This window comes from Octodon degus, unplaced genomic scaffold (assembly GCF_000260255.1).
Source record: "Octodon degus isolate 3935 unplaced genomic scaffold, OctDeg1.0 scaffold00151, whole genome shotgun sequence".
Taxonomy (NCBI): Eukaryota; Metazoa; Chordata; class Mammalia; order Rodentia; family Octodontidae; genus Octodon; species Octodon degus.
The window spans coordinates 1,610,988-1,637,067 of NW_004524727.1; the positions used below are offsets into that span (position 1 = coordinate 1,610,988).

A 26,080-nucleotide genomic window follows, 5' to 3' on the forward strand; every position below is an offset into this window, starting at 1 on the left:
TACTGAACCATCAATGCCTAATCCTAAGGGTCTAAATATTATAAATAGCAATTTTTTTTTTTTTTTTTTGGAGAACCAGGGATTGAACTCAGGTCCTTGTGCTTGCCAGGGAAGCGCTTATTCTACTGAGCTATCTCCCTGGCCCCATGAATAGCAATTTTTAAAAAATCATTTTCTGTATTTAATCATGCTACTAATCACAATACAAATTTTTTTTAACTTGAAGTATCTACGCAGTTTAAAATAACTCAAGTTTGAAAAAAAAAAAAAAACAAAAAAAAACAGAATGAAATCTAGGTAACACAGTTACCTTGTAAGATATATATATTCCCACAGTGTTAAGAAATCTCTAAGTCAAACATAAAGGATTTTACTAACAACAATACTAATGAGGGCGAGGGAAATGGCTTGGTGGCAGAATGCTTGCCTGGCACATATGCAGCCCTGGGTACAATACCCAGCACTGAGGGAACATAAATTCATAAAGGAAAAGTGTAGCTTTACCTCTTCTTCGAGCTCCTTTGCTGTTTTCTCTAGGCGAGTATTAATAGATCTAAAGAATTAAACAGGTAAACAGAATAATTATCCTAATTTATGACAAACCAGAGTGTATAAATTCTAAAAGGTATAAATTATTTTGTACCTCTTTTTTAATAAAATATTTCAATGTAAATTTGAAAACATAGCATCTGTCTACATTACATACTTGCACTTTTGCTCTAGTTCCTCTTTGGCTTGTAGCTCATTGTTAAGGTGTTCTTCTAAGGTATATATTTTTTTCTGAATCTGTCAAAAAAATAAGAAATTACCAATTCTTCTCCTGTTTAAAGATGAGATGCTTCTTCAACAATGTGAGGCTTCTGCTTTTCTGTGTAACGTGGCCTCTGGTGGTGCAGTGTGTACCTGCTCAACATGACCTCCACAGACAAAAGAGCGCCTGCTCTCCTGCTCTCTCTACAATGCTGCCACCCGCCACACACCTGTCTGACAAACTTATACAAATGGGGATGAGAAGCTCCTGCTTTGGAAAAATCCTGTACAACACCAAGTTTTAAGCTCTGTTATAAATAAAGGAGGCCTCTTGCACTGCTTTCTATGGATTATATTTAAACATACCACCACTACTGGTGATACAGCTGAAGGAAATATTCAGAATATCCAAGAGAATGTACTAAAATATATTACAGTTTTAAAGGATGAGAATACAAGCTCTTTTGTACTGCCATACATATTACTGGGAACAGCACCCTGAAAAGAGCTTAAATGACTTTGTTTTTGTTTTTTTTTTAGACAAGATCTCGCAGTGTAGTTCAGGCTGGATCTGAAATCACTACAGAGTCTAGGCTGGCCTCAAATTCATAGTGAACTTCCTGCCTCAGCCTCTCAAATCTAGGATTACAGGTGTGTGGCCAATTAATTACAAGAGCTCTTCTCCATACTCTTCCTAGCTATGCTAGTTTATAAACAAATGCAAAAACTATGTTGTTTCCTCTTTCAAGGGTTTAACTTTTTAAGTCCCTACGGTGCCACAGGTACAACATCTGTCACTTTATAAGTACTGTCTCATTAATCCTAAGAAAAGCTCTAAGAAGACAGCAAAAAGGAAGTAAAATTCAAACAAGGCAATATCTAGGCCAGGACAGGACAATTAATAAGTGGCAGTGCCACAATCAACACAGGTCTTTCAACCCTGTCTCTGTGTTCTTTCCACTACTCTTCCTAGTGATTATGTTTGTGGCTTCTTAAATATTCCCTATCTCCTGGGAAAACTCTGTTATTGCATAAGGTACTAAGAATATCCAGGCTAATGAATTAGCCAAGTCGAGCTGCTTCTGGCTGCTGTTGTACTCATCTGAGCACATGAGTTCCTCCACACGAACTGAGGTCCTTGTCAAGTAGAAACGAGTCACAGGCTGCGCATCACAAAGGGTGGATTCATGGGAGCAGTAACAAAAGTGGTACATGGTAGAAAACAGCTGGAGCTTATCTCCTTTACAGGTGGCACTCCAACTGGAGGTGAACTGTAGCGACATTAAGCACTGCTACTGTGATAGTTTTTCCTCAGTTTTTCAACATATTTTATAACATACCTCTTGACTTTCCTATTAAAAAAAAGGGCAAACATTAAAATGTTTGTTAGGCATTTAAAAAAATCTTTTATTTTAATGTAATACAAGTAGACATCAATAAAGAAAATATAAAAACACTGTTCTTATAAGAAAAAAACAATTTCATAACAAAATAGTTGGAGAATAACAATGGTTAATAAACTATCATGATTTTTTTAAGAGTATAAAAATTGTGGGGGGATAGGAACAACTCGAGATACAGCAGGGGTTCTGAATTGGGCTGTCTTATCATGATCTTAAAGAGAACTGCCAAGAAAAAAAAAAAAAGAGAGAGAGAGAGAACTGCCAAAACGTTATTCAGAGTACAATTCAGACAAAAAAGATTTTCCTTTACAAAGAAGAAACGAAGGACAAAACTTCCTTTTCAAGTAACAAAAACCCAGTTTTACATATAAAGGGCAAAATAGAAGATAGGTAAATAGGAAGTAGGGAAAAGTTCAAATAAATCCCCAAATTATTTGCTGTTTCAAAAATATGTTCACATAAATGCTAACTTGTTATGCTGGAACATTCCTAAAACATAAGCCCATAAGCCATACCAAAATTACCCTATCTACTTTTTACTTTTCATAAGAAAAAAAATGTTCAGCATGGTTTTGTGTGTGAGATTTAGCTTTGTATGGGGTTACAAATTGTCACAAATACTTAAAATACCCAAATAGCATAAAATATTTGGCAGTGTTAAAAAATTATCGCAGGCCAGGCATGGTGGTGCACGCCTGTAATCTCAGCACTTGGGACACTGAGGCAGGAGGATCTTTGAAAGTTTAAGACCAGCCTGGGCTACAAGGTGAGCTCAAGGTCAGCCTGAGCTGCAGAGCAATAGACCCCTGTCTCAAAAAGGAAAAAAAACAAAACAAAACAAAACACCAAAATCCTTCGTGTGGATACATTCTAAAAAGGAACTCAGAATTTTAATCTTTCCCCTACTTCTGAACCTTAGCTTAATATATGCACTTTTTAAAAATGGTGCCAAAGTTTCCCATTTATTAAAGGTAGGAAAAAATGAAAGGTTAGCAGGAAAATGAGCTCTGCAGAGTAAGTCTGGAGTGGGGGTGGGGGGTGCACCTCCAGTGTAGGGTGGGGCACTGCTAGGAGCCCTGTGCCCAGCAGCTGCACCTACAGCAGCAGGGTCCTGACAACCATGTCCATGGCACGGGGCTGTGTGCAGACCCTCTCTGCCAGCTGTGCTGCCAAAGACCTTGCAGGAGTTGCCTCTCAGTGGCTCAATATTCCTCCACAGGCAGCATCGACTAGCGTCATGCTGAGCACACTGTACGAGGGATGCCATGTCATGAGTTAAAAAGCAGCATCCAATGAAGCTTTGAAAACTTGGGGTCGCTAAGTATTTGAGCACATGACTGTAATAATAGGAGCAGCAAAGTGGATACATACTTCATTTTTCCTTGACTGTACTGGGTCACTTTCTCTGCAAGGTGGAGAGTTGTTTAACAACCTAGAAGGAAGGGAGGGAAAAATAACACCCTTTGCATTTCATTGAAATCCACTTGTCTTAACTCAGCCAAGTTAATCTCAAAATGAAACATCAACCACAAAGATTTTCTTTTCTCTTCAATATCTTAAGCTGAAGTCATATTTTTTACCTCCAGGCATTCACACCATTTTCAGTATTTAAAATGCTAAACTTCCCTTGCCTCGTCTTGTCTTGTCACATAAGCTAGTTTTAACTCTGCTGGGACTGGAATCCTTCCGTAGACCTGTGCTTCCTTCTTCTTTACCTCACTCGTGCTTCTGTAACATTACATTCTTCACTATCCCATCGGCTAGAAGGAAACATCTCTCCTCTTTTTCAAAGATAACCCATAATCTCCAGGTCTTAAGATAGAGATCATCGCTTTTGTTTTACTGTCAACTTCTCTCAGCTGGGTCCTTCCTCACTGCCTATAAACATCAAATAATGAAATAAAATTAAAAGTAATTCAGAGTCCTTTTGAATAAACTCAAATTTTAAAGCAAACTAATCATCTATAATTTGGCCTCAAAACAAGGCATCATCCTATAGCTAGACTATGAAAATAATTAAAATTTAATAAACAACATACAAATTGTCTCTATAGTAGGTAAATCCTATAAAGGGCAGCTGATTTCCCACAAAAGCTTTAGGAATTGGAAAAGTTTCAACATCTCCTTTGTCATCTTCAATGTCATCAAAGTTGCTGCTGTCTATGTCACTGCTGAGCTCAGGCACCACAGGAGCTGCCGCTGTCAAAAGAAGAGACATGAATTGACTCATTTGTAACTGAAACACAGGACACAAACATCCTCTACCTGTGACAAATTATTAGTGACAGTGTAATTGTATCACACTTCATCATTTCAAAGCATTCAAATGTTACTGATAACTATGTCAGCTTTAAATACATATTAACCAATTACATAAGGAAAGGAATATACTATTGTAGGCACTAAAAATTACAAGAATAACATACATATATATTCTTTATGGTCCTCAGTTTTTTACATTCCTTAAGTAGAAATACTTCTTACCCTTATAATGAATAAATGTGTGTTCTCATCCTTTCTCTTGCTCTCTCTATACATATATCATAAAAATGAATTAATTACTATACTATTTTACCACAGTATATTAGTTTCCATAAATACTGTTTTAGTAATTCAAATTAATTCAAGTTAAGGGATTATATTTGCCCCATCTGAAAACTGAGATCCACAAAATTTACTTGGAAAATAAATAAGTGGATTATGTTTACTGTAAAAGAATTGGGAAAATACTGTTAATCTATACATATCAGTTTGTTAAATTTTGTTACAGAAAAAAAATTAAATAAAATCTCTCAATTTAATGAGTTAGCATAAAGTGTATCAAACATGCCTATTATATCAAAAGAGGAGTCAATGAGATTTAAAATGTGATGGAATGGAAGCATTTAGATTTATTGACTTACTCTCTCTTATGTTATCCCAATTCCATTGATCATTCTTAAAGAAAGGGTGCTGTTTGATTTCTTCTACCCCATTTCTCCCAAGGCGTACCTCCCTAAACAATGCAGTCAGAAATTGTATCATAAAAATAATGAAAAAAATATTAGCTCAACAGTTTAAATAAAAGAATAACAAATAAATTTGAGATATTTTTACTAAAAGCTTCGGCTTCAATGTTTTCAAAAGTAAGCGATCTTAACTTTATAGTATAGGATCTCTGCGGACAGGTTAAAAAGACTATGACACACAGTAAGCACTGTGGAAAGTGAGATATGTTCCTGCCTATAGTCTGAGTAGATGGAAAGTGTCTGAGACTTTCCAGTAAGCAGCTCCACTGTGTGTTCCAAGCTGCAGACCCTCCAACCTCAGGATGGCCCTAAGATGGGACTAGCACTGAGCACACTTAATACAGAATTACAATCACCTTCCTTTCTTTAAAAGAATTCACATATTAAGTTTGTATCTATCTGTATTTGTTTTGATAAATTATCTCTATATATAGATTGAGCACCACCCCTAATACCAGAAAACTGTTGGTAACAATTCCATCCTTTCACCTATAAGTTAGCTCATGGTAGAATGCTTGCCCAGCCTGCCTGAGATTTTGGTTCCAACCCCAGCACCACAAATAGACATAGCAAAACAAAACACTGCATTTGTTGCTCAGATGTGCTCACAAACAGGGAGACCTGTGCCCTCCTTGTCACATTCATGGATTACATTATTCTGTTTTCCACCTATCAGTCTATAAATCAAATCCTTAGATCTTACCTCCTTCCAAAACTGCTGAAATGAATCTTCCATGAACGATACTTCTTTCATGAAAACTCTGCACCTTGCTTACTCTGCAGTGCTGGGGATTAAATCTGGGCATTGCACATATTAGGCAAATGCTCCACTGCTGAGCTAACCTTGCAATCCTTTTTATTTTATTGAGACAGTGCCTCATCTGCTCAGGCTGAGTTTGACCTTTCGGTCCTCTTGCCTCAGCCTCCCCACACAGCTGGAATGTCAGGCCTATATGCCATCTTGCCTAGTTATCCCTATTTAATAATGCAATCCCTACCAATGCCCACCTAGCCCCCAAATTATACATTCCTACAGGTTTTATTTTGATTTCATCAATATAAATCATTAATCATATAATCAGCAAACTTTAAAGTTATATTCTACAAATAACTGATGAACACAATTTTCCTCTCCAATAAAGATAAAATAACTTTTGTTGCCCCCTTCCTGTGGATAAAATGAAAAAACTGTATAATATTCAGCTTGAAGAGAAAAAAACATGGAAATATAAACAAATTTCTTTGGGGGGTCAATTTTGGAAAATAATTTAAAAATATGTACACCCGAATTCCACTCGGAATACTTCTCCTGGGAGAGTATGCCAGTGGAATGTGAAGATGGCCACTGCAGCACCAGCAGCAGCCATCAACTCCAGCAGGGGTGGGCCGTCTGCCAGAGCTGCAGCTGTCAGACAAGTGGGAGCCAGAGCACAGGGCAGGCACCCTCTCCCACCCCTTCCCTGCTCTCCTATGGCTTCTACCACTTCATCACATCACACGGATGAGAACAAGAGGACCGAGGGAAAAGACCAAAGGAGGAAAATCATATGGCTCCTCAGTTTCACTTTTTGAAGCAGGTTTTCACATCATTGTTCATCTATTTTGTTTTTTAAAATACAGGGAGTTTCCAAGACAGAGTTATTCCCATTAAAATGCAAATGAAAAGGGTTGGGAGGATGGACTCCCATGTCAAACACGGTTCGTATGATTATGAACTGTTAAGTATCTACACAAACTGTTCTCTTTTCAAAAATTGTATGAGAAGGGGCTGGGAGATAGCTCAGTAGAATAAGTGCTTGCCTAGCAAGCACAAGGCCCTGAGTTCAATCCCCAATTCCCCCACCACCACCAAAAAAAAAAAAAAACAAAACTGTGTAAGAGTAATAAGAATTAACCACCTTAAGAGGGTAAGTAATACAAACATTTTTTTTCCAAATGCATTCTTTTACTGAGTTCTGATTTTTTTTTTCTTTTTCTTTTTAGACATGAGGATTACGATTCGAGTCAGATTACAATTGGCTGTGCACAGAAAAAGGTGAGGTAACCCAACACCAGGCTTAGCAGTAGAAAAAGGCCAGCTCTGAATTAAATGCAACTTGGACAGGGAGAGTCTGATTGCATACACCAACATAATGGCTTCAATTTCAACAAAGCTTCAATTTCAACAAATGTAAAAGGGCTTTACAAAGAAATTTAATAGGTGTTACCTTTCTGTTAAGAAGGCACAGATGAGATTCTTTGCATGTTTAGAAATTTCTGCGTCTTCAGGGATAGATAATGAATTTTTATGATCCATAATTTTGCTGTAAGTCCCTACAAGTGAATCTGCATAAAACGGAGTATCTCCTAAAATTCCAAGAAAACACAACACTGAATGTAATAGAAAACACAAAGGTAAACTTCCCATCCAACATCTGATAGGCCATGTACATGGAAGAGCTAATGACCTTTGAGCCTGGGGTGCCAGTTAAAACCAAGTGACACATGCAGAGCAGGTATTTAAGCTTTAACCACACCAGTGCTCCTTAAAAACAAATTAAATCAATGCTATCTCTAGAGTTTTTTAACAGAAGAAGGTGAATGGTTTCCTAAGGAATTTCAGAGCAAGCTCCCTCAGTGGGGTGGGGTGGGGTTGGTCAGAATCCTGGTCAGCTGGATGGGCTCTTGTAGATTCCATGCTAACCCCGTGTGGCATCTAAAGTCACAATGGAACTGGACAACATGAAACCTGGCTTCCTTGCACACATGCCAGCCGTGTTTCAGGTGTTTAGTATGTCCAGCGGCTGTTGCCCTGGCTGTGCAGGTGCTAACTGCTTCCTTGACAGCCACCTAGGGGGCTCAGTGCATGTCTAGCACTTCACACAGGGAGTTTGGGCTCCAGTGCAGCAGTGAGGGTCCTGCGCAGGAAGGCAGGGAAAGAGCAGACCACCTTCTGGGCAGGCAGTGTTCTTCCTGATAAACACCAGAGGTATGGAAGCTCGCTGTAAGGCCCTGTCCCCTGAATGGACTCCAAGTAACATTAGCACCAGCTGGGCTTTCCCAGTGCAGCCACTCCAAATGGCACAGGGTACACTCAAGGAATTCAAGAGGTGTCATTTTGATTGGGAACCTCCTGCAGCTTTCAAGGATATGCACAGTCCGCAGAGGCACACATGCCATGGGTTCACCATCGCTAATCTAGTGCAATGGAACCCTTTAGATGAAGCCCAGTGCCCATCAACCTAAGCAAGCACCTCTGTGAGCTCAGTATTGCCATTCAACTGATTCTGCTCTCACACTTGAACACAGCAGTGGAATTTAAACAGCCTCTTCATATGAGCCTCATCATTTCCTCCAAAGCACCTAATCTGTTAACTCCTAGGATGAGCTGGGCAAATAGGAAAAGGCACCCTACTTTCAAGTCTACTAGATGCGTCCTGCAGCATCATCAGACCACACACAGATGGCTAGTGGGGGCTGAGAGTGTGTGGAGACCCACAGACAGAGGCCTGAGTCTCTGAGGTGACCACTCTAGGACAGGAGCCTAGGCCTTTGCAATTCCATACAGATCACCAAGACAGGGCAACTCAGGGCACAAAGATGTTGTGCAGCAACTGTTAATTAAATGTGGGATTTACCAACCCTTTCTCACTTTGTAGCAATGGCCATATTCCATTATCATACAGATTTTACACTTTCTTAAGGGTCAGCTTTTTAGGAAATAAATTCTGTAATGCCAAAAATCTCAACTCTAAAGTCACTATATATCAGTCTTGTCATACTTGCCTTAGGGAATATGTCCAGGCATATGTCCCTCTACCCCTAGCCAGGTAATTCAGACACTGGCTTCTTTACCCAAAAGATGTTTTTTTGACAGACATTTTTTTTTGGTTACCCTCGTATTTTTAGGGATGTGAAATTGTGGGAATGAAATCTATGATGTAAAGAAAAGTTTTAAAATTCTTAATATTGGTTAGAATTTCAAATGTATTAAATTTGCTTATATTTTCTAAAACTGAAATATAATAAGAGCACGTTTATCTTGATAATTAAACAGTCAACAATTATATGCATGATTTAGTTCATTGGAATTACAATCCTAAAATATATACAGGCAGTAAGCAAAAGAACAGTTTACAAAATCAGTAACATCACAAAAATATATACACTGAAGAAAACTTAGTTATCACTACTGGAACAGATATTAACATCTATCTATCTATCTATCTATCTATCTATCTATCTATCTATCTATCTATCTTTGAGACAGGGTCTCACTATGCAGTTCAGGCTGGCCTTGAACTCCCTTTGTAGCCCAGGTTACTCTCAAACTCGCAATGATTCTTCTGCCTCAGCCTTTGTGAGTGCTGGGATTATACACCTGCACCACCATGCCTGGCACAGCCCTATATTTAAAAATGTATAACAAATGTAAGTATCAAGAAATCTGAGCGTGGAGGCCCCTGAAGCTGTACACTTGCTCTTGTTAGTATTTCCTTACTTTGAAATGTCTGATGGGGACATCGTCCTTTCATGACAAGCTTTTCACATTCTATTCAGTCATGGCCAAATCAATGTTGGTAATACTGACTCAACATTTCTAGAAATTCCAGTTTTCCCTTCAACTCAGGTGATTTCTGTATAGTCTCATATTCTTGACTCAACAAAAAGTGTTATGAAAAGGATTTTGAAAAAAGAGTTAAAATCTTTACTTACCCACTAGCATTTCAAAAAGGAAAACCCCTACAGACCACCAGTCACACTCTCGCCCATAATAACCATCGCCCCCTTGTGATTTTAGAACCTCGGGCGATATGTAGTCCGGAGTTCCAACTGCTGTATCACAGTGCACCATACCTGTCTGGAGAAGCAGCAGAGAAACAATGTGGGGCAGTGTAGAAATGCATGGGTGACACAACTCACCCACTTCCCATTAGCAACACAGTGACCACTTCTGCAATGGGGAAGGGTTGAACACTGTGAAGTCCGTCGACATGTTGAATTGTGGGGGATCAGGGATGAGCTTAAAACACAGGAGCTTCATCAGCCAAAGAAGGAAAAGGCAACAACTTTCAGGATTCTATTCTCATCCTCTACTTATAAAGTAGTTGTAAAAAGTACAAAACATGGACCCAAAGCACCTACCTGGGGAAAGGAAAAGAAGCCCCAAATATTTCCAAAGAAATTAAAGTGATCGAGACAGCTAACAGCTCTAGGGTTTGGAGGGTGTATAAATAAATGGTTCTTTTATTCAGAAAAACACCAGAAGAGGTTTGTCAGTTAGCTCAGTTGTTTAAGTGCCTGCATGGGCAAACACAGTCAGGTGCGGGGGATCGCAGTGCAATCCTCAGCTCCACATGCCACACCAGACCCATGCCCTAACGGCAGCTTGAACCAGCCAAAAAAAAATGCTCCTCAGAAAAACAAGGAAAGAGATTAAGGTTGGAATTGAAAGAGTCTCAAAATTTTAAAAGTTATACTTCTGCACTACATAAGTAGAAACATACAGATTCAATGTCATTATGCATGGCAAAATGGTATATCACTAATCTGTGTTTAGAGGGTAATAAAATAACTAAAAGCTGGTGTGGCAAAGCCAAGAACTGTGCAAGGGATGTGGGTGTTGCCAAGCAGCATCACTGCTACCACACGAGCCAAACACACTCCTTCACTCTAACTCCATCCCTCTTACCCAAAGCCTCCACAGACGAACAGCAATGTCCCTTAGCACCTCTACCTACCCTGCAGAGACCGTGTTGCCCACATTTGTCCTAAGGATGCTATTAAAAATAATAAATCGATAAGCATTATTCCCTTTGGAAAAGGAAGTTCAGTTGGTTCTGTAAACATGATTTATGTAAATGTGTTTACTTAGGTGTTATTAATAACACCTTAAATATGGGAAATCAATTTTAAAAGTATTTTCTCATCCTCAAATTGGCAGACAAGACTCAATAACTTTGTTTTCCCAATAGAAGTAATTTTAGTGTGGAAATAAATAATGGGAAGTGAACAAACTATGGGAGTAACACTTTTTGTGCACTGCTACATAGGACTTCACAAAGCAGACAAGAGTATTTTTTGCTGGTGCTGAGCAATGACCCCCCCCCCCACCAAGGTCATCCCTCACCCACAACAAGATATCCTATATTTTACACTTTAGTGGGGGACATTAAAAGGGTAATAGGAGTAAAGACACTTTTAATTTCACCTGGATCCATAGAAATGAGACTTTAATAAAACATGGATCAGCTAAATTCCTACTGCACATGTGCATGTGCACAAACAAATAACCACCAAACAAAAACTTATTTAGCATTCAAAGATTCTGAAGAAGGAATGGGCAAGACAAAGGAACCATATAAAGTTAGGCCTGTGAAGAATGGACAAGTTAAAGGAATAAGGGTACTGACAGCTCAGGGGGAAAAAAGAGCACAAAAGCAGGAGGAGTGACTTTTACAGCACTTAAAAGGGCCAGGACCGTGAGGACCGCAGCACAGAGTGCACTCCTCGGTGACTCCTGACCCTAACTGTACACACTGTTAAATGACGGGAACAAAGTGAGAGCTGTAGCAGGTCCTGTGTGAGCGGCCCCTCAAGACAAGCCAAAGAAGCCTACTGAGGGTTTTGTCTACAGAGAAAGATAATCAGGTCTGCACTTTCAAAAAGTTACTCAAAGTTATGTGAAAACATTTCTTTCAGAGGAAAGGTCTACTTGCTGGTGTTTTACCTGTGAAGAAATAAGAGTTTACTGAGAGTGAAAAATTGGTCAATCATAAATGTTGGAGTTGGCTTCAGAAACAGTTCAAATTACTGCCTGCGGGCCGACCAGACAGCTGAGTGGATTAAAGGAGCTGCTTAGGCAGACACAGGGACCGGGGGTTCGATCCCTGGCACGCTGTGCCAGCGACTGAGACTGGGCATGGTGGCACGTGCCTGTAACCACAGCACTTGTGAGGCTTAAAAACAGGAGCCTCACTAGTCTGATCAGTGTAGTGAGACCCTGTAGACCCTGTACTAAATACATTAAAAAAGTTACTGCCTGTGAGGGCAAAAAAGAAAACCTGCAAATGAAGTTCTTAATTACCACAAGTAGTCAGCGCCACAGCATGACTGCCACCTCAAAGGGGCTTTTTAGCCCTCTCTAGAAACACAAAGCAGCCGCTTGCATTCCCTTGAGACTCGGTCCTCACGCTCTGCAGTTCTTAGTGGTGTAGCCCTGCCACTGCTGGTTTCATAAATGCACAGCCCAAAGGGTTCAGCCCAGCATGCATGTACTGCCTCAGCGCCCACCACTGTGCAAAGCTGTCTCCAGAATACACACATGAGAATGCAGCGTATAAACATCATAGATTATAGAAGTTTATCATTCTATCAGAGAGTTATTTCTAACTTTACTATGACTACAGATAATGTCCACTGTTAATCATTTCATACTGTATTATAGTAAATACCAAAAAAAGGAGTTTCAGGAAAAATCAAAATTACCTGCTGAACACTGGGTATCAGCTGCCGGACACAGTAACAGACTGTATACCAACCTTTTAAAATTGTCTTGCAAAAGGGACAGCCAAATAGCTCAGTGGATTAAAGCACCTGCAAGCAGATGCAAGGGCCAGGGGTTCAATGTCCGGGCCTGCTATGCCGTCCCCGCCCGAGGCACACTGAAACAGCAATTGAGACTGAGCGTGGTGGTGCATGCCTGTAATCCCAGCTCTTGGGAGGCTGTAAACAGGCAGATCACTATGAGTCTGATCTAGCAGTGAGACCTTGAACACCCTGTAAATCCTTGCCTAAAAAAAAAAAAAAAAAAAAAAAAAAAAAAAAAAAAAAAGTCTTGCAGAATCTAAAAGCAGAATAAAAGAAAGGAAGCAGAAGCACTCCCCATTAAGAGAGAAGGGCAAAGCATGAATAAATCAACAGGATGATTAGCTATAAGATTAATATTGCTGAAGCTATTAGTACTATGAGTTATTAAATGAGTAAAGCATCACAATAAGTGATGACTTCCACTGTATGCTCTCTGGTTGACACAAGATGGTAGGAGGGAGGCAGTGGCACATTTCTTCCCTATTTTACCTTAACTCTTCAGTTAAAAATACAAAAATTCCAATAATGGTAGATAATCTATGTACCTGGATTTAGATTCTGTGCCCTAATCCTATACCTAAATCATTGTTGTACTTTTTTTGTTGCTGAGAGAAAATACAACATTTAAAGTTAAAGGAGGAAAGGTTTATTTGGCTCCCAGTCTGTCTGTAGTTGGCTGGCTCCAAGGCAGGTATAGGAGAAGCAGTTTATGGTAGGCAGAAGCAGCACATTAGCAAAGCAGCAGCAAGTGACAAGCTGTATAGCAGCAGCCCTCTTTCTGTCCCTTATATTCTATCCAGGCTTCATGTCCTTAGTGTGGGATCGGCCTTGCCATTATCCATACCCAGAACTATGCCAAATAGATGGGTGGACTAATTTAGTGATTACACACTTTTTTTTTTTTTTTTTTTTTTTTTTTTGCGGAACCAGGGATTGAACTCAGGCCCTTGAGCTTGCCAGGCAAGCGCTTATTCTACTGAGCCATCTCCCCGGCCCAGATTACACACTCTTAACACTATAGATAAAGTCACCTCTGAAAAGCCCTACCTATCAGTTCACTATGCTTTGGGGAGGCAGGGAGTAAGAGGGGTATACCTAGACACAGCCGTAACAATCATTAAACATTTACATGAATCGCTTTGATTTATATCAAATATTTATGACATAACACAAAGAAGATAATTAAGTCATTACTCTTCCTTTCTCTCGTATGCAGCAAATCTACCAATATTATATAGTTAAATGTATGACTGGCAAAATAAATGTTTGAATCCGGTTTGTAATTAGACACCCTCAATGACTCTTTACCCACTTTATGAGGTCCTGGTTTGAGGCAGCGCCTACTCCGCACTCTCCTAGACCTCCTTACCTCATCCATCTTCATGCAGGTGCCAAAGTCTGCCAGCTTCAGGTGCCCATGCCTGTCCAACAGCATGTTATCGGGCTTTACATCCCTGTGGATCAAGCCCATGGAGTGAATCACATCTAGAGCCAGAACTACTTCCGCAGTATAGAACTTGGCCCACTTCTCGGGCACATCGTAGTTGCTCATCAGGTTTACAAGGTCCCCACCAGGCATGTATTCCATGACCATGTACAGATACCTGTCATCCTGGAAGGCACAGAAGAGCTGGAAAACAAGAGGAAAGAAAAAACAATTAAAAAAAATTATAAAGGGAACAAAAACCCTTTTAACCAGTGAAAAAATAAGCCGTTTTATAGCTAAAATTGAGCTGAGTTAAAACTTATGATATCCTTTATTTTAGAATTGGTCACATTCAATGGCAAACAGGGAAGAGATAAAAAAGTTTTTATAAAACATACAAAAATCAATGTTCTTCTCTTTGGGAAAAATCTAATACTGTATAGAAAACTATTTAAATACAAATATCTCAAAAGAAACAGAATGGGAATCTGGAACATTAAAAAGTACAAATGAGAAGAATTCATTATAGTTTAAAAACATCATGTTTTGAAAACTAAACACACTATTCACACACCCCTCACAGAAAGGGCTGAGGAGATGGAAGCATCCAGAAACAGGTAAAAGGTACACATTCACTCGCTACTAGCATGGTCCCAGTGCCATGGGCACAAATATACAGCACCTACTCTGCTCTTCCCTCCCTAAACAGTCAGTGGCACTGTCACTGGCACCGTGAGTATGAGCATTGGAATAGGCTGCTCCAGAACTTCAGAAAAGACTGAAACTCCACTCACCAGAAAGGATCTGTGCATCTAGCACAGGACCTCTCCACCCCAGAAACAAGCGATGCAAACAGCAAAGCATTTCAAAAAACAAAATACTCAAGGAAATGCTACATAACACAAATTGAGGACAACTGTAAATATGTAAAGTCAACACGTACAAAAGCTAACAAAAATGGCACTAATTAAGCAGTAAGTTGATATCCTGAACCCCAAGAATTAAGTACATGACCACTAACTGGAAAATGGATGACACTGCTAGGAAAGAGAGTAAAGAAACTTACTTTGAACACTTTGAAAGATTAAAAGAAATAATGAGTGGATTTATTATGTATTGGGAGACATCTAATACAAAAGGAAAAGAAGCACGAGAGAAATAAGACTGCTGGTACTACTGAGAGCAGGTACTTTTGAAAGGTAAGGCTGAGGGGGATGGGGTCAGCAGGTACCAGAGGAGACTGCAGAGACCCCACGGAGACTAGGCACTCAGGGCAGGTATCTCTGCTCCTCGGGGTCCTGCACATTCCTTCCTCTACTGCCTGTGCCTGTACAATATATCGAGGCATATATCTGTATTAATGTCATTGGGTCCTGAAGGACTGCCAGGTTCTGCGGGAGATGTCCTCTCAAATGTGCGTAGTGAGACCCTGAACCCACATGCTCAGGGTTCACAAGAGTAGGTTTCCACCATAGCATTAGAGACACAGTGAGAGCTTGCCTGACTCTGCTCTGCCAGGGAAGCAGCCGACCACATTGGTGCTGTCCCAGAGCTGCAGCCTACACCAACTGGAGGAGAAGGGTCTCATCTACTGCTGGTCTCTGTGGTGAGAAGGCCCTTCCCTGCCTAGGAGAAAGGTCCTTCCGGGGAGAACAGTTGCAGCACAGACACCAGAGAAGGGTTCATATCCAATTGAACAACTGGAACTCCTATTGCCAGTTTGTTTGAAACTGATAGACATCTCAGAGGGAAGGGAAAATGAAGAGACTCATACGAGGTTTTCATAGAAGATATATTCAAACAAAAGGTATTCAATTACATTCAAGAAGGACAAATCTAAATTACTGTGCACTATCATTTCTCATGCATTAAAATGAGCAGAAAAGGGTTTAATTTGTAATATTTGCAAAGCTTATGAAAATATAAGATGTTTAAGGTCTTTGGTTATTCACCCTAACACTTATCAACAGGCACTCTATGGGAAATACTTTAAAGTTCTCATGTGAAAAAAACAAGTAATGTCAAAGGTATTATATGCTATAAACTTAACCACAGTTATCAATTTTGTTGATTTTTGTTAGAAATAGGAGTTGAATAACCTGACTCACTTCACCACACAGCAGTTTAATGGCTCAGCAGTAGATAAACTTTATTGTAATTATTCAAGCTCTGAGCTGAGACTGAAATTTGTCTGAGGAAGAACTCTCAACCACTTTATCAAACACTGAAAAGCTTTGGAAATTAACTTTTCCAATAAACTTGATAATGCTTATCACCTAAAATTAGAAGGCAAAACATTGCTTATATGTAAAACTTATAGCCACTCACTTTGATGATGTCAGCTGCTTTATAAACAACTTACAAACAAGAAGTCTCATCTCCACTCCTATACAAATTTGCAGTGGATACATTTTCTGGGTTCACACTAGTATCCAGTAAGGCAGAATTTCCAAATCAAATAAGTGCAAACAAAAACTCCTATTAGAAAACTCATTCAGCCTTTGTAGTTGAAGAATGTCTACTTAATTTTCAACTCTAGTGCTTAAACTGTAGTTTAACAACCTTATTAAATAGCTAACTAAGATCAAGAAAGACATTTTAAAAAATGCTTCAAATGCCTTCTTTACATCATATATGTGCTCAAAAGCACATGCTCAAGGTTAGTATCAACAGTTATAAATATAGCAGGTATCCTTAATATATCACTGAAGTGGTGCTTTATGTGCTTTCTCTCGAAAAGAAAAGCAATGAACCTAGTCTAATAAAACACAGAGGAGCTTCAGCGTCCTATAATCTACCAGATAAGTACTCCTCAAAACTGTCAAAGTCATCAAAAACAATAAAAGTATGAGAAACTGTCACAGCTGAGGAAAGCCTAAGACACAATAACAAAATGTAACATGGTAAGATACCCTGGAACAGAAAAAGACATTAGGTAAAAACTAAGAGACCTGAACACATGGTAGATTTTAATTACTACTAATAAATCCAACATGAACGTGCTCATACATTTGTAAGACATTAAGAAAGGTAGCTAGGGAGCCGGGGAGATGGCTCAGTGGAATAAGCGCTTCCCTGGCAAGCGCAAGGGCCTGAGTTCAATCCCCGGTTCTGCAAAAAAAAAAGAAAGGTAGCCAGATAAGAGAAAAGGCAGTTGTCTTCTACGATATGCTCTCCCCTCCCCCCAATAAATCTAAAGGCTCTCTTTATAAATAAAGGCTACTATTATATAAACTGTATGCTGTTAAGTGGTGATGAGCATTTGGTGGTACCCAGGTGTATGAAGAGACATTTTCAACCACAAAGACTAACAATCTTCTTTCTTATCAGCAGTATCACAGGACCATCTGCCCCAAATTTTGATGGCAGCAAACAGTAATTGTAAATCCCAGTTAAGCAAAGCATTATCAACTCCAGCAAAGAATTTCATTGCTCTTCATATCTGTATTTTTAAAATTTGTACTTTCATGCTATTTGACCAGTCCCTGTCTGCAGTACATAATGATCACACACATCATGGGAAGTGGGGACATGTCTCCATTCTTTTATGTCCCTTTCCCCATTATCAGTACATCTTGAATTTGTCCAATAAACTGATACAACCTTATGTCATTTTATAAAGACTTACATAACATCAATTTTGCCTCAATTTTTAGGGCTGCAAATCCTAAAATACTTCCATCTATCCCTTTACAAAATGTCTGCTGATTCCTGGTGTAATCGAAACAAAACTGGCTCTGGTAGCTATTGAAGCTGAGTAAACATAGAATTCAACACATGTGCTTTGTTCTCACCTGGGATAGGTTTGGATTTTATCATCTATCTAGACAGACATAGACACAGATATTCTTCCTCCTTCCCCCAGGTGGTGCTCAGGATCAAGCCTAGGGCCTCACTTATTCTAGAGAAGTGTCAATCACTGAATTATGGCCCCAGACCTAAGAGACTAAATCCTTGAAGCTAAGAATTATATATTGAATGAGCATGGTAGTGCACACCTGTTAATTCCAGCACTCGAGAGGCTGAGGCAAGATCACTGTGAGTTGAAGGCTAGCCTGGGCTACAAAGTGAGTTCAAGGCCAGTCTGAACTGTACAATAAAAGCTTATCTTAAAAAAAAAATTATGTAGCTTGTTTACAACATAAGGAAAGAGCTGAGGATGGTGGCACATGCCTGTAATCCCAACAGTCTAGGAAGATGAGGTAGGACAATTCTTGCATGTACGAGACCAGCCTGGGCTACAAACTGAGCTCAAGGCCAGCCTGAACTGAATAGTAAGAACCTGTCTCAAGAAAACAAACAGAAATATTTATATAGATGATAGATACAGATATATGGAAAAAAGCCCCCCACATACACACTGCTTTTGCTGTCTTCTTGCCACCCTGAACTGTTGCCCCATGCTATGTCACAGTGCCTTGGAGCCATAGTATTACAGACCAAAACCTCCACAAACTGAGCTAAATACAGGTACTCTGCTTCAGAAAGGAGAGAAAAGGAACCAAGACAGCAAGCTAGTGAATTCATTTCATGGGGGAAAGATGAGCTTTTCTATGTATGGTAATGAGAAGTGGGCTACTTATTGGGAAAAACAGAACAGAAATAAAGGAGAACATTCTTATAATCTTCAGCTTGGGGAAGATATTTCTTACCAGGAATCAAAATACAGAATGTATAGATTTGACCCTATCTAAATGTTAAAACTTCAATAAGCAGTAAATAATACTCAAGAGTATATTTCCAATATATATAACAAAGGATTAATATCCAGAATCTATTAGCATTAACAAATGAATTAGGGGGCTGGTGAGATGGCTCAGTGGTCTAAAGCACCTACTTAGAACAAGCTTAGCTAAAGCACAGGGACCGCGGTTCAGTCCCCCAGCACCACATGCCAGCCAGCCCGCCCCCTGGTGCGCTGAGCTGGCCACACACACACACACAAAAATAAATAAATAAAATTAAAAAAAAAAAAAGAATTAAATGTTCCATTACAAATTCTAAACTGGATAATCTATATAAAAGAATAAATTACTACTAAGGATATGAAATATGTAGAATTTCATAAATAATCAAGAAGTACCATTTAATATTTTACTTATCAAGCATGAACCTAATAAAAATTCAAACTAAAACAATATTCAATATTTTCTAAAATTGCAAAAGAAAACAGCTATTAAGAAGCGATATATGTTTGTACTACTCCCCACAATGAACGTATTCATTATGCACTGCAAACATGTACTAATAAAAACAAAACACTACACAACTAGAGATACTAGAAACATGTTCAGTAAAAGTTTTTAAATAAAGCAGTTTGGTACCTCAATAAAAATGTCAATGTATAGACTATGTGACCTAGAAAATCCAATGCTAAGAATGTATTCTAAAGAAACACTTGGGCTGGAGATACAGCTCAGCAGCATAAATGCCTGCCTGCCAAGTGCAAGGTCCCAAGCTTAAAAAAAAAAAAAAAAAAAAAAAGGAACACATACTTATATGACACAGTTAATTGCATTCCAAGCACAGAAATCAAATACAGTAGGTCTGGAACACCCTGTTATATCAACTAGCAAGCAAGCTATCACCACTCCCAAGGCCAAGTCAAAAGACCACAGTCATCTGAATAGAATCCCATTAACTGAAGGTGTCACATTATAAACAGCAATAAAGTGTTTGAGGGACTAAACATACAAAACTGATACCCTTCTCCAACAAAACTAACAATCCTTAAAAAATAAAAAACTATTCTGAAAGCTGGCAAATAAAGTATGAGAAAAAATAAAGCATTTATCCTGCCCTTATGTGAACACAGCACTGGATATCAATTAGTATATAGATTTTTTTTTAGAAATATTACAGTTGGCTGGGCATGGTGGTGCACACCTGTAATCCCAGCACTTGGGAGGCTGAGGCAGGAAGACTGTTCCAAGTTCAAGAACAGCCTGGGCTCACAAGGAGTTCAAGGCAGCCTGAACTACATGGTGAAACCTTGTCTAAAAAAAAAGGTAACAAAACAAAGCATACACACAAATAGAAATAGTCCAGCCACTATAATTAAAGAGGAATAATTAAATTGGAGTATCACAATTTATAAATATCACCATTTGGACCAAGAAAGATCCTGAGCACTAACAAATGGTACCAGACATCAGCTTCTGATTAAAGAAAAACACTGCTTAGAAAACCCATACCCCCTCCTACTGAAACTTCATCAAGGCATGTTAAACTGTATTGCAAGGATAAGATCAATAAACTCCAGGTTTCCTCAACCTGGGAACAAAAGAAAGTGGAAGAGAACACCCCATATAGAGACACTTAAAAGATATACCTGGGAAAAAAAAATCTGAACTTAATTTTTTTATTTATTCTTATTTATTTATTTATTTGGTACAGGGTCTCACTACACAGCTCAGACTCATAGTGATTCTCCTGTCTCAACCTGCCCAGCTGTGGGATTACAGGCATGCACCACTGGGTCCTGTTTCAGTGGCTGGCATGGCGCACCCAGGGTTCCAGGGCCAGCACAGCATGTGATACTGGGGACTGAATCCAGGTCCTTGTACTTGCCAGGCAGACATTAGACAACTGAACTTAAAATTTTTAAATGGCATACTAAACTAATTTGTGTAGAGGCATATACTTGGGCAACAAAACTATGAAGAAAAACAAGTTAGGTTTACCATGAAAGTAACAACACAAGAAAAATAGCAAATTGAATATATAGTTGGTTTAAAAAAGATTTAGAGGGGCTGGTGAGATGGCTCAGTGGTCTAAAGCACCTACTTAGAACAAGCTTAGCAAAGCACAGGGACTGCGGTTCAATCCCCCAGCACCACATGCCAGCCAGCCCGCCCCCTGGTGGGCTGAGCTGGCCACACACACACACACACACACACACACGTAAATAAAATTAAAAAAGATTTAGATAAAATCCTTTCTCCCAACAAAACAAACAAACAAATAAATGTGCTAATATTTATCTATTATCAAGATCACACTAATATATCTAAGAAATGCAGATAAGACTGGGCATGGAGGTGCGCACTTATAATCCCAGTGCTTGGGAGGCTGAAAACAGGAGGATCACTATGATTCCAATCTGTGTAGTGAGACCCTGTGGACTCTGTACTAAATACATTAAAAAACAAGAAATACAGAGGAATCCAAAATTTGTATTGAAGTATAACTTATATAAGAATTAAAGAATCCAATGTTTTTAAGTTCTATTTTCTAGATGCTAGTCCTCTCTTGATGAATAGCTGGTAAAAGTTTTTCCTATTCACTAGGCTGTCTCTTTACTCTGTTGGTTGTTTCCTCTGCTGTGTAGAAGCATCCCATTTGTTAACTCTCAGGATTATTTCTTGAGCTACGGGGGCACAGCAAATCCTTGCTTATGCCTGTCTTCAAGCGTTGTACCTATTTTATCTTCTAACAGATTAAGTATTCGTTTTAATATTTAGATCTTTTGATCCATTTTTAGGTTAGTACATGGTGGGCGATATGGATCTAGACTCAATCTTCTGCATGTGGATATCAAATTTTCCAAGCACCATTTATTACAGAGGCTGTCTTTTCTTTAGACAACCAATCAAAATATGGGCAACTAAAATGAATAGGCACTTCTCAGAAGTACAAATGACCAACAAATATACAAAAAAATGTTCAGCATTGTTGGCCATTAGAGAAATGCAACTTAAGCTACTTTGAGGTACCATCTTACCTTAAAAAAAAAAGGCAATCATCAAAAAAATGTAATATAATACATGCTGGAGAGGCTGTGAGGGCTCTCATAGTTGGCAGGAATGTAAACTGGTACAATCACTATGGATATCAGTGTGGAGATTCTTCAAAAAACTAAAACTAGAAATTCCATTTCACTCAGCTATCCCTCTTCTAGCTATCTTCCCAAGAATTAAAATTATCGGATTATAGGGATATATTGCATATCTATGTTTGATGCAGGACAATTCATAATAGCTACACCTTGGAACTAGTGTATATGTCAATAGATGCCTATATAAGGAAAACATTTATTTATACACAATAGAGTACTATTCTGTTTGATGGAAACAACTATGAAACAGCTGTGAGCAGGATTTAAAAGTAACCAATTGGCTTTCAATGTTTACTTGTGAGTCGGTCCCAGGCCCTTTGTCTGGAGATGGGCGGTAGACTCATAGTAAGTGAATCTCCTGAGTCCCTGGTGGCTTGTGATGCCTGGGCACCTCAAAGAATAAGAGAAGGCCACAGCTGAGAACACCTGGCTCCAACCTCAACTAGATAAAGATTGTAGCTTCAGGCATCTCACTCCTTCTGTGAAGGTCTTTCTGGAAATAGTTCTCCTATATTAACATAATGTATTACTTGGAAAAGTCTTTGAACTGACTCCCAAAGTCCTGCTCAGATTCTCAAGCTTTCCTCAGTATCCTCCTCCTTTGTTTGATAACTAAACAAATACAGGCTGCCCAGAGAGGTTCTTCATCTCAGCCCCTAGAGAATCTTGCATTCTGTTAAAAGGTTTTGATCTTTTTTTAAATTTTATTTATATGTGTGTGTGTGTGTGTGTGTGTGTGTGTGTGTGTGTGTGTGTAGCCAGCTCAGCCCACCAGGGGGCGGGGTTGGCTGGTATGTGGTGCTGGGGGATTGAACCGCGGTCCCTGTGCTTTGCTTTAGCTTAGCTTGTTCTAAGTAGGTGCTTTAGACCACTGAGCCATCTCACCAGCCCCAAGGGTTTTGCTCGCTGGGGCCCTAAAATCATACTACTTGTCTCTTTTACTTAAGCCTTAGCTATACACTCATTTGGGAAATTATGGACTTGGTCAGTCAGTGATAACTAAGTGTTAATATTAACCTATTATCTATTATAAGGAAAGATAAACGAGGAAATCATAGGTAAATATATACAACTTGAGTGTATAAGTGAAACAAATGAGATACAAGCTTAACTATTGCAAATTTATTTTATATGAAAATTAATGGTGGGGCCGGGGAGATGGCTCAGTGGAATAAGTGCTTCCCTGGCAAGCACAAGGGCCTGAGTTCAATCCCCAGTTCCGCCAAAAAAAAATAAAAGAAAGAAAAATTAATGGGCTGTGGAGATGGCTCAGTGGAGTAAGCACTTCCCTGGCAAGTGCAAGGGCCTGAGTTCAATTCCCGGTTCCGCAAAAAAAAAAAAAAAAATTAATATAGGGAACAAATTCAAAGACAGATGAATTCAAAGTGGGGAGAGGTTCAGATGATTCCCCAAATTATTTATTCTGTTGTTTCCAAAATATTTTATTATATATGCTGACTAATCTCATTTATACTAGTTTCTCTTAACTCAATGAAAAAGTTTAGTGCTAACAGCTGTTTTTTATTTGTTGATAAGCAGAATTTTCTGTTGCTGTTTTGTATTCTGAGCAACCACATTTTGAAGATAATGATACATAATGCACAGTGCATTAACTTATTCTTACATTGTTATGAAACTTTCTTTTTTATAAAATAAAAAGAAAATTGAAAATGGATATCTCCAACAATAATATAGTAACAATGAATTATGGAGGTAGTTGCACAATTAAATACTGAGTACTCACTATTTAACAAGAGCCGAGACTTGGGAACATAAATAATCTACTCAAATTGATTACTAGGCATACCTGGGACCTATTAAAATAACTTCAAGGTAGATCTCTAAGAGGAATATGTTAACATATATACCAATTTCATATGAAAAATAATACTCTTATACACTGAGGCAAGCCAAGTGAGGTGGTGCACACCTGTAATCCCAGCACTTGGAAGGCTGAGACAGGAGTATCCCCACAAGTTCAAGGCCAGCCTGGCCTACATAGTGAGTTCAAGGCTGGTCCAAACTACATGGCAAGACCTTATTTCAAAAACAAAAACACACATACAACAACAAAAACAACAAATCACCTGAGGCAAAGCGCAACTCTATCACATAGTATATCTTTTTTTTTTTTTTTTTTTTTTTGGTGGATCCGGAGATTGAACTCAAGCCCTTGCGCTTAATCTACTGAGCTATCTCCCTGGCCCCCTGACATAGTATATTTATTTTTAATTTTTTGAAGAATCTCCATACTGGCTTAACTTCACACCAGCAGTGTTAAACGGTCAACCTCTCCAGCATGCTCCATTTCTATATTCTTTTTTGAGTGTGTGTATGTGGGGGTGCTCACCTCTCCTTCTAGAGTTAACATTCCAGGCTTTCGTCATCTCAAAGAATTGAATAAAAGGAGCAAAAGCAGTCACAAACTTTATTTAAAAAATAACAATGAAGAGTGAGGGAGAAAATGGCTCTGCAGAGCAAGTTTGAGCCGAGTAAAAGAGGAAAAAGCAGAATAAAAGTATGCCCTGGAGGAAGCAGGATAGGCTACTGTTAGGAAAGCCATGGTAGACTGTTTTAATATTTGTGATGACAGCCATACTAACTGGGATGAGACAGAACAGTAATGTAGTTATAATCTGCACTTACGGATGACCACCTGAGCAACTCTCCTTGAAAGAGGAACAACTGTCTCCATTTTGGCTGAGCCTGACTATTTCCATGTATTGACATGTTCAGAGCTCGCTAGGACTCTTCCTTACCCCTTCAACTGGGCTTAAGCAATGCATGCTGGTCCAGCTGAGGTGCTGATGGTAGTCTTTGAAAATGGCAGGTGTGTTTCCCTGACTCCAACCTGCTGTTCCCTTGTATGAGCCGGGACAAGATGTTGCTGTTGGGATGCAGGCTATGACATTCTGGGGCTTGAAAGGTTACATATTAGAGCTGAAGCACTGACATTAGATACACTCTCTCTCTCTTTTCTAATTTAATCTTATTTTGAAGAATAAAAACAGAAGCAAAAACAAATAGAAAAGAAAAAGAAACAGGGTAACATGCAACAATACATATGTTACAGATTTTCAAAATAGGAATGGCTAATTAACAGTGGTTGTTATATTATCTGTTTTTATCGTCAAATCTGTTGCTCAGATTAGCAGACACAGTTATGCAAGATTGGACAAATAATTGAATATTAACACTTGCTTTCAAAAAAAAAACACTTGCTTTCAAAAACATTAATTTTCTTTGTCTTTTTTAAAAATTTATTTTCAAGAGAATATAATAATTGATAATACATTAGAAATGGTGCACATTTAGAAGACCAAGATGAGAGGTATTCAACCATGGGTTTTGTATTATACATTGCTGTCCTTGATGCAATTGCTCAGAATGCAGATAACAGCATACAGTGTTAATCAAGGTGGGAATTCTAGATACTATCTCAATTGTGTCTTGCAGATTACTATTTCTGCATATCTTTCTCTGCACATTGCAGAGGTGATCTGGGGCCTCCTACCTAGCCCAGCTCACAGCGCTCACCTACTTCTCTTCATTATCATACTCACTCATCCTCAAGCCACTTGTTTCTTCATGAATGAATAAAACCCAAATTCCACCTTGGGTCAAGGCTTTCGTTCTGCATACCTGTCTCATCATGGCTGAACTCAGGACCCCCTGACTCCCCATAACTACAAATATGTCTTGGTGTCTTTATTCTCATCATAGGTAGCACTGGAAAGCAGTAAGCTAGAATTAATTACTAGAATTGCAGTAACTTTTTGTGAAATTACAAATATAAAATTTCTGGGAGGACCAGGAAGGGCTCACTATACGCATTTCCTTAATAGCTAAAGATGTCATGTGCTCATAGGTGGGTTTCGGGAAGGTGGCTGGATCATGACATGCAATGTTAGATTACACACTAGAGCTGGGTGTGATGGTGGGAGGTGAAGCCTGGCGGGAAAAGGTGACACCTGTGCCATGGCCCAAAAGGGGAGATGTACACATCCTACCTAATTTCTGGACTGCTGCGCTACGTCCCACCTACTGTACCATGGACTGTTTCTCCTCTGCCATGTGCCCATCTTAG

The 26,080-nt window shown here is 39.1% G+C and overlaps 1 protein-coding gene across 4 annotated transcripts in view; it reads right to left on the reverse strand.

The window, feature by feature from the left end:
* Window positions 1–26,080, reverse strand: part of Rock2 (Rho associated coiled-coil containing protein kinase 2) — a 173,794-nt gene that overhangs the window by 21,410 nt on the left and 126,304 nt on the right. For all 4 annotated transcript variants that reach the window (XM_004642329.2, XM_023702389.1, XM_023702388.1 and 1 more), the window contains exons 5-13: window positions 14,100–14,360; window positions 9,857–10,001; window positions 7,369–7,507; window positions 5,057–5,148; window positions 4,193–4,352; window positions 3,525–3,585; window positions 2,091–2,102; window positions 707–786; window positions 505–553 (exon numbers count right to left, since the gene is read on the reverse strand). In XM_004642329.2, the coding sequence (XP_004642386.1) occupies window positions 505–553; window positions 707–786; window positions 2,091–2,102; window positions 3,525–3,585; window positions 4,193–4,352; window positions 5,057–5,148; window positions 7,369–7,507; window positions 9,857–10,001; window positions 14,100–14,360 (999 nt within the window). The remainder of the gene's footprint in view (window positions 1–504; window positions 554–706; window positions 787–2,090; window positions 2,103–3,524; window positions 3,586–4,192; window positions 4,353–5,056; window positions 5,149–7,368; window positions 7,508–9,856; window positions 10,002–14,099; window positions 14,361–26,080) is intronic.